Source organism: Melospiza melodia, chromosome 6 (assembly GCF_035770615.1).
Source record: "Melospiza melodia melodia isolate bMelMel2 chromosome 6, bMelMel2.pri, whole genome shotgun sequence".
Lineage (NCBI taxonomy): Eukaryota > Metazoa > Chordata > Aves > Passeriformes > Passerellidae > Melospiza > Melospiza melodia.
Window position 1 is genome coordinate 61,242,936 of NC_086199.1, and position 12,949 is coordinate 61,255,884.

General features: G+C 44.0%; 1 protein-coding gene across 8 annotated transcripts in view; it reads left to right on the forward strand.

Moving 5' to 3' along the window:
• OSBPL5 (oxysterol binding protein like 5) overlaps nt 1-12,949 on the forward strand; it is a 172,792-nt gene that overhangs the window by 152,335 nt on the left and 7,508 nt on the right. For all 8 annotated transcript variants that reach the window (XM_063158624.1, XM_063158629.1, XM_063158626.1 and 5 more), the window contains 8 exons: nt 1,329-1,513; nt 2,913-2,994; nt 3,616-3,714; nt 4,572-4,668; nt 6,214-6,312; nt 7,507-7,604; nt 9,022-9,111; nt 11,252-11,388. In XM_063158624.1, coding sequence (XP_063014694.1) covers nt 1,329-1,513; nt 2,913-2,994; nt 3,616-3,714; nt 4,572-4,668; nt 6,214-6,312; nt 7,507-7,604; nt 9,022-9,111; nt 11,252-11,388 — 887 coding nt within the window. The remainder of the gene's footprint in view (nt 1-1,328; nt 1,514-2,912; nt 2,995-3,615; nt 3,715-4,571; nt 4,669-6,213; nt 6,313-7,506; nt 7,605-9,021; nt 9,112-11,251; nt 11,389-12,949) is intronic.

The window sequence follows — 12,949 nt, forward strand, 5'->3', positions numbered from 1 at the left end:
TCTCTTTCTATTTATGTCCATCTTGTGTGCAGTGATTCATTGTAAGTAACACTTTGTCCAGCAGTTTCAACATGGCATTAATTTATATTGGCAGTAGAGGCACACTTGAGAACCTGGATAAATAATGAGAGTTCTGACAGACCTCTGCGTTGTGAGCCCTAGGTGATGCTGTGGTATTCCATTTCTCCTTGGAGGTGCAAGGTGTGCATTGCATCAGACTGTCAAAAGAAGAAGTGTACAAAAATTGAAAAGCAGCAGAGTTGTAGAGCTTTGCTGTTCCTCAGTTTGAAATTCCCTCAGCCTGCAAGCCCTGTAGGACTGGTGAACTTGCTGTGACTGTAGGGCTGATTGGGAGGCAACATGGAGGCAATGCTCAGGTGGTGAAAAAGAATGTTTATTGATTTATATCACCTGAAACTCCTGTTGTGCTGTGCTATGCCCTCTCCCAAACCAAAATCCATTCCAAAAGTAAATCTGTGCCCTTTTTCTCATAGAAATCTCTTGCCTAAAATCAGTAGAAAGCTCAAGTATTCTCTTTCACTGTTAAATTATGATGCCTAGGGTTCACTAAAATGGAATTTTGTTTGAAATTTTAATTTACCTTCTCTAGTGGTGTGAAAGGCATGTTGCACATCTCATAGACCCATTAAATGCATAGGAACTACACAGGACTGAAAGCACAGCATAACCCCTGGCTTTTTTTACCTTCACTTCTGCTGCAAAGGGCTCTAAGCAGCACTGGCAGGTGCTGGAGTTTTTGTGCCTCTCACCTGGTAGTGGGGCCCTTGCCATATTGACAGTTTGCCTTGTCTGGAAGTTACAGGACTGCTTCTTTTCTCTGTTGATTACTTGTTTACTGCCTACATTTTTCTACATCTATCCTAGTGAATCTTATAATCTCTTGTTTATGGAGAATGGGACTGAGCTGCCTCTGTGCATCCCCCAGGCGGCAGGGATGCTGTGACAGCTCTGGGCATGTCCACCCCTCCTGAGGGCCTGCAGTGCAGAGTGCCCTTGGCTAATGGTGCTCCATGCTGGCCCCTGGCAGCCCTGGGGGAGGCAGTGCCTCAGGAAGGAGCACAGCAGAGCTGTGCTCCCTGCCTCGTGCCAGCCTTCCCAGGCACCCAGGGCTTTCTGCTCCACTCACGTGATTGCTTTGGGGGTTCATTTCTACTGAGACATGGCTGATGTCTCTCTGCAGTGGTGTAGGTGAGCGGTCACCCTTGTGCCAGGGCCTAGTGTGCATGGCTCAGCTTGGACCCTGGAGAAATGTACCCGCAGGGAATGGTTTTTCTGTGCCTGCCCTGAAGTTCCCTTTGCCTCTGCAGACAGGGGAGTCGTCTCAGACAGAAACTGTCTCTGAGGAGAACAAGAGCCTGATGTGGATCCTGCTGAAGCAGCTGCGGCCTGGCATGGACTTGTCGCGGGTGGTGCTGCCCACCTTCATCCTGGAGCCGCGCTCCTTCCTGAACAAGCTCTCCGACTACTACTACCATGCTGACCTGCTCTCCCAGTAAGCAGCACAGGCTGGGCCTGACCTGGGCACTTCTCCTGTCCTTGGGAACATGTCTCTGTGTGTGCCAGAAAGCTCCCAGATAGTACTGAGGTCACTGGCTTCAGCACAGGTCAAGCCAGGCACAAGCTCAGTGACTTTCTATAGATAAAAAAATGCTGCCAGTGAGGGACAAGGAGGGAAAAGTTAAACACCAGACAAACCCACCTTTGCATATGGATGTATTTGGCACTGTTGGCTGGAGCTGGTGGGAATTCAGCCGATGCCTTGGAGTTTTGCACAACAGAGCTGTGCCACCTCCTGGTGTGCTCGTGTACATACACGAATAGGGGAATCGGACGGAGCAACCAAAATTGTCAAGCACTTCTGTTCCCCGAAGCAATATAATTATCATGGTTAAAAAACAAATAAGAAACATCTTTTAAAACCATTGATGATAGAGGCCTGCTGGGAGCAACAGAGTAGAAAATAGGAAATGTTCTGCTTCCAGATAGGACCTGCCTTCTAAATGAGATATACTTAGTGGACTATAAAACGAAGATGTGCAATATTCTAATAGCAGCACTAGTTACTCATTTTTATTCCACTTTCTCTGGGTAATTACAGAATCATGGTATTTTCAAGCCTTGTTTGTGGTATATGTACCATCTGAAGTTAAAGAAATAGTTCTCCTCAGTGCTGATATGTAAGAAGACTTCAAGAGGTTTGGAGGTTTTGATTAAAAATTGTTTAATTTGTGGTTCGGGTGATCCTTCTAAATGAATTTTGCAATAATTTACCCAAGCTGATTTTTAAATCTGACTGAATGGTTGGAAATACCAGGAATGCCTTTGGTTTGGTTTACTTCCTGCTTCATCTTTGAGCATTGTTTGGAGGTGCTGGCTGAGATGACTTTTCGGAGTTCCTTCCAACCTGAAGTATTGTATGAAATCTCAAAGTACTGGTAGAGCTCATGGAGCACATCAGCTTTAAAAATCTTTTACGAAAGAGGAAAGCAAAGAAAAAGAGACAAAAAAAGACAGTTTTTGATCTTGATGGGATAGGTTTACTTTTATGACTCACACTATTCTGCTAGCTGTGACTCAGTCCTAGTGTAAGTGGAAGGACATTAACCTACTCCAATATCCAATCAAACCTGATACACTCCAGAAATTTTATTGGTCTGTTTGCAGAAATGTGGGGCAAGTGGTGCCACTTTTTAATGATTGTGTTGTATGACATACATTACTAAAAAATAGATATTTCTGCTGGGAGATGCCTTTTTCATTGGCAGCAGAACAGAAGTTACTTCTCTTTAGTTGTGGGGAAATAGATTTAAATTGATGTTATTATACTGTAAGAAGCTAATGGTATGTGTGACCAGTATAAAGAACATTTTATGTTCTATTCCATTCTGCAGGGCTGTCCTTGAGGATGATCCATACATCCGGATGAAGCAAGTTCTGAGGTGGTATCTGTCCGGCTTCTATAAGAAGCCAAAGGTAAAATGAGATATGAAATTGGGGTTGTAATGGGCATTGAAATCTTCTGCTGTGGTTTTGTTTAATTTCTCTGTTGCCTCTCTTTTGAGACTTTACCTCTTTTACTGCTCAGAAGACTTTGACCATTACTTTTAAAACTGGGGTTGCATTTGGTTTCAGAGCAGACAGTGAATACAAAATAGTGACAATCAACCCCAGAGCCTTTGCACTGCACAGTTAGAAAGTAAAACTAGTAATCAACAAGTAACATGCCCTGGGATGCAAGGTTTTCCCCTTTGCTGAAAGCAGGTCTTCTTTTCTCTTTTCTGGCCAATTAGTACCACTGTGCCATGTTCCCACATCAGTGTGCCCTTGCAGTGTATAGTAGTAACAATAATAAAGTTTGATCATCTTTGATTGGGCAGCATTAAATATTAAAATGGTGAGAATAGCAGATTACTCCATGGCTGGGATGAAGAGATTAGATTAGATGGATCTATAACTAGTTCTTCAGTTTTTATTCTTGTGATTGACTTTGTGTAAAGCATCCAAGAAAAAAATTACTGTGTTGTTTTGTGGCCATCTGTAGCATTGGATTGCAAATCTTCATTTGTAGCAGGTTTTGATTACTTGGTTTTTCAGGGAATAAAAAAGCCATACAACCCTATTCTGGGAGAGACATTTCGCTGCTGTTGGTTTCACCCCCAGACGAACAGTCACACATTTTACATAGCAGAACAGGTGAGTTATTGTTTGGATGCTCAACTGTTGCCACCACCAACCTGCTTGCACCTCCATGCACAGAAACACACTACTCCTCTCACCCTAGGAGCTCTGTGTAAACAGGCAGAGCAGAACCTGGGGTAAACTGGCAGCTGATCTTTTTTCTTTGCAGATTTACAGAAATTATGTGAGGCTTGGTAGGCACTCAAGATCATAACAGCAGGTCTTCCCTATATAACATCAGCTTCTTCAATGGGATTCTACCCTACTGTTTTCTTATTGTTAATAAAATGGGGGTTGTATTGCCTCTGTCAAAAGGGGCATAAAACACACCACCAAATCCTTCCATCTTTTTATTTCTAAACTTTTTATTATTATTTTAATAGGAGTAAATTGAGGACTTGTCTCTATGTCTTTGTGATTAAATGAAGGGCAGAGCTCATAAGTTAACTGGCCTAACAAAGTGTAGTTTGAGATTTATCATGTTAATAAAGGAATCTGAGAACTGTGTGGTCTTTGGTAAAGGGACTCCCAGTTTCACACACATTTTTCCCCTATTTGATTAGATAATTTTAGCTTTGTTAAAATTTTTATTTCAATCACTGCATGCATTTCATGGAGGCTATTCAAATGCTGCACTGAGGTTCTGCACTGTTCATTTATTGTCTTGAAAACCTTACACTTTACCTATTGCCTGAAAGTCATCTTATGTGCACAAGTTCAAGAAAATACAGGGTGGGGGAGAAAGATTAGATGTATAATGCTCTCATACATAATAATGGTGTCATGTACTGTGTTCCCCCTTTATTTTGCACCCTCCCTCTGCTTGGCCTATGCACACTGCTCTAAATGACCCCTGCCTGCTTTTGTCCTAGGTGTCCCATCACCCACCAGTGTCAGCTTTTCACGTCAGCAATAGGAAGGATGGATTCTGCATTTCTGGCAGCATTCTAGCTAGGTCCAAGTTTTATGGTAAGGCATTAAGTCTAGGCCTCCTCCAGGTAATGTTGTGGCATCAGTTTTGGTTTGTTTTTCCATCATCCCTGAGTGTATTGAGAGTTAAGAACTAAGAAATGGTTGACAATTCTATCACCAGGATAGCCTAAGTCCTTGACTTGGCTCTCCTTCCCCATTTCCACCATTTCAGTGTGACACCACTCTGATGTTAAAAGAAATAAAAAAACAGAGAGAAAGATTGAGAGCTTTAAAAATCTGTTTTTCAGAAGGCAAAGGCTGACAATAATATATGGGATTGTCAGTATGCACTTGGTATGTGCTCATGGATGAGTTACATTTCAGTTCTCTGGCACTCAGGCAACAAACACAAAAGTCTCTGAATAGATTTGAACCTTTATCTGGCTCCCAGAGTCCTGTGAGGTTGAAGCCCAGACCTTCAAAATGTCCTCCAGTCATTTAATATCAATGGAAACAGCATAACTCCAGGCTCTGAAACACTGTTCCTGTTTGAAATCAGTTTTTTGTTTAGACAAACATTTTGTAATTACTGTCCTCTGCTGAGTGTGTTTGCCAAAACACTTTAAGATAGTCTTTGCTGTCCTTCTGGCAATTTCATTTTTTATTTGGGATCATCCCCTGTTGCAGCAGACCTCTCGTTAGGGGTAGAAATGAGCCAAGACACTGACTCTTATTTAAAAATGTGAAAAGGTGCCTGGTTTATTCTTCTTTATAACTTAGCCATCCTGACTCTGACTGCAGCAAGTTCCTGCTGTTGGCTTCTCTGACAGACTCTGACTGTCTGAGGACTTGTCTGAGGTGGCTGTTCCTGCTGGGACATGACTGCAAGTATTTCCTTGCTGCCTCTGACTGCAGGCTTTTACCGAGCTTGAATGTGACTGCAGGCTCCAACAGCAGCCTCTAACTCTGTCAGACCCAGACTGACCTCACATCAGATCTTTTGTAGCAGCAGCTCTCTTCCTTGTTTTGTTCTTCCTCAGGGCTCCTCTATCTCCTCAAGGTCTTCTTCCTCTAGGCCTTCTTCCTCAGGGATTCCCCCTGACGGGCCAACTCAGTTCTTCTGTCACACTTATCTTTGTTAGTCACAGCTACAACTCATTAAGGGCGAGGCTGTTCTTCTTTGGTAATTAGTACAACTTTTGTTCTTCTTTGGTAATTAGTTAAACTTTGGTAATTTGTACAACATTAGTTCAACTTATTAGGGCAAGGTTACTTGTAGTCCCTTCTTCTACACCTACAATCCACAATCAGAAAAATTGTGAGAACTGGAGGACCTAAGAAAGTTCTAAGCTCCCACTAATGACCTCTTAAAATCTTCTGCTCTTTCTCCAAGAGAGACTAAATGCCAGAGCAAGTAAGAGCTGCAGAGTTTGTTAGAACTGCCTGCCTCCAGCTGTGCATGATTTGCAAGGTCCTAAATTTTGAGCATTTCATCTCTTCTTTCACTAGTGACCTACATTTGAATGGAAATGCTTTTTCTAAAGTAGGAGGAGAGGCAAAGTATAACATGACTTTTTAATGTGTGTTTTTTTTAAATTCTAGGCAACTCACTTTCTGCATTGTTGGATGGGAAAGCAAAGCTTATGTTTCTAAGCAGAGGGGAAGAGTATATAATCACTATGCCATATGCCCACTGTAAAGGTAAGGTATGATTCTTCAAATAGGAAGCAAACAGAGTCACAAAATGGTGTCTTGCTGACTAGCTTTGCTCTGGCTCTCCCCTCTCAAGCAGCTGACAGCACAGGGCCTGGTAACTCCAGAGAGCCCCCCATGAGTCACAGAACTCAGCAGACCTTCAGTAATCCTCACTGAAGTCTTTCTGGTTTACCTGTGCACAGCCCAGGAGAGAATTAGGCCCATCAATGTTAGCTTTCACACTATGCAGAAACAGAAAAATACTGCATATATGCACTGTAGATAAGATGAAAAGAACAAGACTACATTTCTGAGCTTCTTAAGAGAAAAAGTTTTTATTATGTTAATGCTGAAATTGCTTGATATATTTTCTGGCTTTTTGAGGATAAAGGAAATTCCTGAGTTCTCTTGCTATTTGTTTGTTACTCTAATCATTGTACTTCTCAGAGTATGAACTGCCTCAGTGAGGCTTGCTGCTGCTGCTGGTGAGGCTTTGCTCATAGAACCAGTGTGTGCTGAGCCTGGGGCATGGCTGCTCATTCACTGCTCCTCAGGAAGCTTTGTCTGCATCATTTTCACTGCAGAGTAAAAATCAGCAATCAAATCCAATTTTGGTTGAGTATTTTTTCATTTGGCACACTGACTTCTAAGTTTATATTTAGAAGGGCCTGGGTACCTGAAAACAATAACCTCATAATATCATGATCTCTGTGAAATATTCCTTTTCATAAATCATCTTCTTACCAATTTTTCTTTTTCTGCAAAAGACCTTCAGCAAATGGTAAACATGTGTCAAAAATTCCCTCATGACCTCTAGTCTCCCAGATTCTGGTGAATCCCATTACAGCTCCTCTCTTCTTCAATCACCCTGAGAGAACTGACTGGGTCTGTTTAAGCACAAGTATGAATGAGGTTGCTGGGCACAACTTCCTTTATTTTTCCTGTCTCACTTTCAGCTTGTCACAGGTGCACCTGTGAGTCAGGCTGTTTTCTAGCTGGTGTTAGAAATGGGGAATATGGACTCGGGGAGGTTCTTCATGCTTATCGTAAACAGCCATTTCCTAGAAACTCCAGTTCTGTCTTTTCAAAACTTTAAGCCAAGTGATGAATTTCACAGTGTGTCAGCAAGAGCCAGGTTTACTTGAGAAAGCAGGTTGCTTCCACTGAGGCCTCTCTTAAGCCTCTTTTTTTTCCTTTCAGGACTTTTATATGGTACCATGACAATGGAGCTTGGAGGGAAAGTTACCATTGACTGTGAGAAAACCAACCACAGGGCAGAACTGGAATTCAAGCTAAAGGTAAGATACCTTAAAAATGGCCCCATTTTGAGTGGGTCTCAGGCTTGCCCCTGTGCCCAGGCAGGGTTTGATAATTGATAATTGATAATGTGAGCACCAGAGTGGGACCTGCCTGGAGAGAAGGTGTCACCCCGCTTCTGGTTTTGCCTTGTGCAACTCAAACTGACCCCAGGAAGCCTTAGTTTTACATGACTTTTTCTGGCTACTGGCTTTTGTTCTGAAAGTTTCGCAATTTACAGTGTGGCTTCCGTTTTAGCAGGAATGATTAGTTTTGCTTGCAAAATCTAGTGAATGTACAAACTCACTAGAACTCTTGCTCCTGTACTTCCCTGACATTTGCACATACTTGTCTTTAAAGCCTATTTTTCCAATAGATCTGGTGTACTGGATTGAGGACATATTTCCCTGACTTGGGTGTCATCTCAAACTTACAAACACTTTAGAGCCTAAGGTGCTTCTTTTCTGGCTTGAAAACAGTGTGATTCATCCAAACATGTTTCTGAAAAGTCCTGATGATGTAATTACATGCTCTGCTTTGAGCATTTCCTAGCTGTCTATTTTAGTAGACTTCTGAGAAGTTGCAGGTAAACCCCTTAACTTTGTTCTTAATTTGAATATGTACCAGAGATTGGTGTTTAAGATACATGTGATTATTATATCCATGGGTGTTGTGTTAAATTTGGGTTTATTTTGTTATTTAACAAACACACACACACACAAAAGCTTGCACAAATGTTTTCAGAAAGTGCTTGCTAAAATGTCTGAAGAGGTGTATTCTGTGAATGGAAGAGCTGCTCACACTGTCACTGGCATTTCCTGTGTTTGGCAGCTAGGAGATGGTGGAGTTTTCCATTGTTCTGGGATTTATTTATTTATTTATTTCCCTTGACTCTGGAAATACCCTTTTTCTTTGGTTTGTTGATTTTTTTTGCTGTTCAGAGCTTCTTCACGCTGGAGACTTGACACACATGCTGTCAGCAGCAGTGCCACACTGCTGTTGCTGTCCCATAAGCAGGAAGAGTCCCCACTAGTGCTGCTCCTTTTCTTTGGACAAGGGTGCAAAGGCTGTGATTCTGTACAGTGGGAAAGAGTTGTCCATGTACACTTATCCTGATGTCTGGCTGACAATAAATAAGTATATTTCCAATAAATATGAGACCTTGCATTCCTGAGTGTTAATGCACCTCAAAGCTTATCTCCCTACCTGCAACTGCAGTGTTTGTGGTATTACAAACAAAAGGAAGGGGGCACAATGTGAGACAGTCAAAATCCATGTTAGAATTCATTCTGCCTTTCCCCAGAAATGCTATAAGTCAGCCAGTTGCACTTTCCTTCCCTCCTGTTGCATCTCTCTGTTGGCTCCCTTCCAGTCCTCACTAGACTGAACACTTTTGCTGTTTCTCTTCTCCCCTGACAGCCCTTCTTCGGTGGCAGCACGAGCATTAATCAGATCTCGGGGAAGATTAAATGTGGAGAAGAAGTGCTGGCGAGTCTCACTGGACACTGGGTAACATTTGATATTCAAAGTTGCTGGCAGGTTAGGAGCCCGTGGCTGCAGAGTTCCAGGGAGGGCTGGCAGCCCTTGGCAGGCTCCCTGCACTGGGAGGGCCCTGTCCTGCCTGTTCCCCCCAGCCCCAGGGCATGCTGGTGAGCACAGCCTCGGCCACACCTCTGAAGGTACCTGTGGAGCTCATTTATGCTTCAGTTGTCCCATCCATCTGCAGGGAAAGGAGCGCTGCACTCCCAGAGCCTGAGGAAGCTGACAACAGTAGGGGGGTTCCTCACCAAAAGCAATGGGTCTGTATTTAGGGTCTGAGGCTTAGGGCAAGCATCATGGCAGGACATAATGTGTATGAGGTGTGATTGTAAAGACCTTGAGGCTGCCTTTTGTCTGGAGTGTTCAGTACTTCCACAGTTAGGCTGGGATTCAGGGAAGAATTTAGAGGGGTTTGAATTCATTATTTTCACAGCAAACCTTTATGGCAGAATACGATACCCTGTTCATCAGCTGAGGGACAGAGGCATCGATTTGGTGAGGATATTATCTCTATGGTCAGCTCAGAACAGCCAGCAGAGCACCCGGCACCTTTGTGCACTCAGTATACACAAGTGATTCACTCAGAGCCAGCCTCAAGCCAAAATCCATCAATAAAGTTGCATAGTAAATGATGTAGTACACTCAGTATACACAAGTGATTCACTCAGAGCCAGCCTCAAGCCAAAATCCAGCAAGAATAAAGTTGCATAGTGAATGATGTAGTCTAATTTTGATTGGAACTCCTGGTACCTAAAACAAAAGCAGTGACCCTTGGCTTTGGCCTGGACATCTGGGTATTTCTCTGAGCAAATTTGAGCATCTACATCATCATTGCAGTTGGTCTGTGCTCCCTTGCCAGTCTGTAGAAATTGACATTTCTGAGACAAGATTTGTCTCATCTAAAAGAGGTATTTAAAGAAAGCCAGGTGAAACATGCCTGGATACCCTTACTATAGTGAGGTCCTAACCACAGTGTAGCCTTTGGTACTGGACTGGACTTGTTCTGTCAGGCAATCTGTCTTTTTACATAAAAAGCTAATGACTATTTTGAAATTGGGAGATTTTCCCATTCTAAGCATGCACAGGGGATTTGCTCCATTCTGAGCTCGCTGTCCTGCAGGATGAGCCCTGTCAGTGGTGAGTTGTGCTGGGCTGTGGAGTACCTTGTCTGCAGTGGGTCCTGCCAACACCACCCATGAGAGCCCATCATCCAGGGGCTCTCCTGAGCTACAAGGTTGAGTGCTGCTCAGCTCTCAGCCTTCTGCTTTTACCCTCCTCCCTTGATCTTTGTCCTGGGTGTTAGTGGTGCACAAACTGCAGTGATGTATACAAGAAGTTAAATGGCTTTGGAGTGGTGGCTCTGTGAGGTGCTGCTTGCAGCAGTGTGCTGTGAACAGAGGAGCTGCTGTGCAGTGGGGTAAGGATGGTGTTGGTTCTCCTCCTTCCCCACTGGGAGTACTGGCCTGCTCTCCTGGCTTTTCTGACAGAAATCCTTACACCCGAATTGTTCTTGCCTTGGGACCTGCAGACTCACCTGAACAAAGAAGTGAAGTAAATCCCAATGCTGCTCAGTCCTAGGGTCACAGCAGCAGCTGAGTGCTTGTATATATGCTTGTTAGAGATGCACGTAGTGGTGCTTGATAATGCCTGCCTACCTCATGCTTTCCACACTGGAGGTCTCTTGGGGACCTGGGATCAGTCCTGGAACTAGCATATCGAACACGGGAGAGAGAGTGCTGAGGGAGACTTTGGAAAAGAGAGCCGGGGATCGTTTTTATATGTGCTGGGTGGGAGGAACAGTGGTGAAAGAGTAGTATCTTAGGGTTTCTGTGGGCATTCAGGTCTGGGGACAAGACTTAATAGAAGGAACCAGGTCCCTTTCTACTCTGATTAATGGTAAATGCAGCCACTGTTTCTGGCAATGCCTTGCCTCATTCATTTTAGAAACTTTCAGGAAGTGTTCGGTGAGATTTTATGGGAGAGAGGAGGAAAGAAGCCTCCTAACCAACAGGTATCCCTTATCATCATCCAGGAGCAGCTTCAATTTGTCAGGATTAATTTCTGCCTTTGTTTTCTGATTGTCATGGATTCATTTGCTTTTCCTTCTCAGGATGGAGAAGTGCATATAAACGAGCTGAAAAATGGGAGCACAGAAACGTTCTGGAACCCGACGAGCGAAGTGCGCAGGCAGAGGCTGAAGCGCCACATTGTGCTGTTTGAGGAGCAGACAGACTTTGAGTCAGAGAGGTGGGGAGCTCGGGGAGCATCTCACTGCTGCCTCTGTCATCAGCAGGACTCCTCCAATTCCTCAGCACAGTCCTGGAAAGGCAGTGACCTGCTTTGTTGGCACATGTTACCCAGCCATTTACCTGTTTCTTTCCAGACTATTGACTCTGGAGTATTTTCATGAAGTACAGCTCTAAAATCAAACTGGGCTGAGAAACAGCAGAGGCTACATTTTATCTGCTTAAAATAACAATTCTGCCTGGACTCCAGAGATTTCTGTAACTGCTGGAGCATTTTATAAAAGGGCAGGATGTCATCCTGAGGTTGGATACCTTGTTTAGAAGGGTTATTTCAACCACAAGCTCTTAAAGTACATGTAGGAATTGTGGGAAGTCCTGGCATCCACAGAGCAGTACTTTGAACCACATAACAGGATTTTATGAATGAATGTAATTAAACAGATGTTTAACCCTGCCTCATAATCTCAGCTGAGATCTCCAATGCAGTCTGCACCAGGCTTTGTAGGATGATCTAGGTTACATAAAACAGGCACATAACTTAGTGTCGAGTTTGACCCTGGCTGGATGCCAGTACCCAAGAAAATCACTCACTCACTCTTTTCTGCAGCTGGACAGAGGAGAGAAAAATTAATGAAGGGTTCATGAGTTAAGGACTGTGAGAAAATAATTGTCAGTTACCACTGAGGACAAAACAGGCTCGAGAATAAAATAAATTTATTGCTAAAAAAATCCAACCAGGATAATGAGAAGTAAAATAAGCCCCTGAAACCACCTTTCCCCCACCCCTCCCTCCTTCACAGCTCTACCTCCTCTCCCAGTAGTACAAGGAGAAACAGGAAGGTGGGGGTTTCAGTCAGTTTGTCACCCATGGCTTCTCCTGTTGCTCAGGGAGAGGAGTCCTTTACTGCTGCACTGTGGAGTCCCTTCCACAGGATACAGTTCTCCATTAACTTCTCCAACATGGCTCCATCTCAGGAGCAGCAGCTCCTTGCAAACTGCTGCAGTGTGAGTCCATCCTGCTGCAGCATGCATCACTCTTCCTCAGGGCCCTTCATGGACAGGCTGCTCCACAGGCTGCAGAGGAATCTGGCAGGAGGAGGCACCTGGAGCACCTCCTCCTGCTCCTTCTGCACTGACCTTGGTGTCTGCAGGACTGTTCCTCTCACATGTCCTCACCCCACTCTTCTCCAGTCACAATTAAAACTGTGCCACAACCTTTCTTGTGATTTCTTCCTCAGTAGGTCATGACAGAGGCATTACCCCCACCCCAGTGTTGGCCAGCACCATGTCCATATTTGGAGCCATCAGGACTCTCCCAGATGTTGTGGAAGCTTCTGGAGCTTTCCACAGAAGCCTCCTCTGTAGCACCCCTGTTGCCAAAAACCCGGCCATGCAAACCCAATACACTTAGAAAATGGAAGAAGTGAATAATGCACACTGTACAGTTGTTGAGCAAGAGTTGAGCAGAGTTATGTGGGGCTGGCTGGCTTTAATCAAATTAGTTGTGCTTCCTCTCCACTACAGTCAGCCAGCACCAGGCAAAATCCCAAGCCAGCACATGC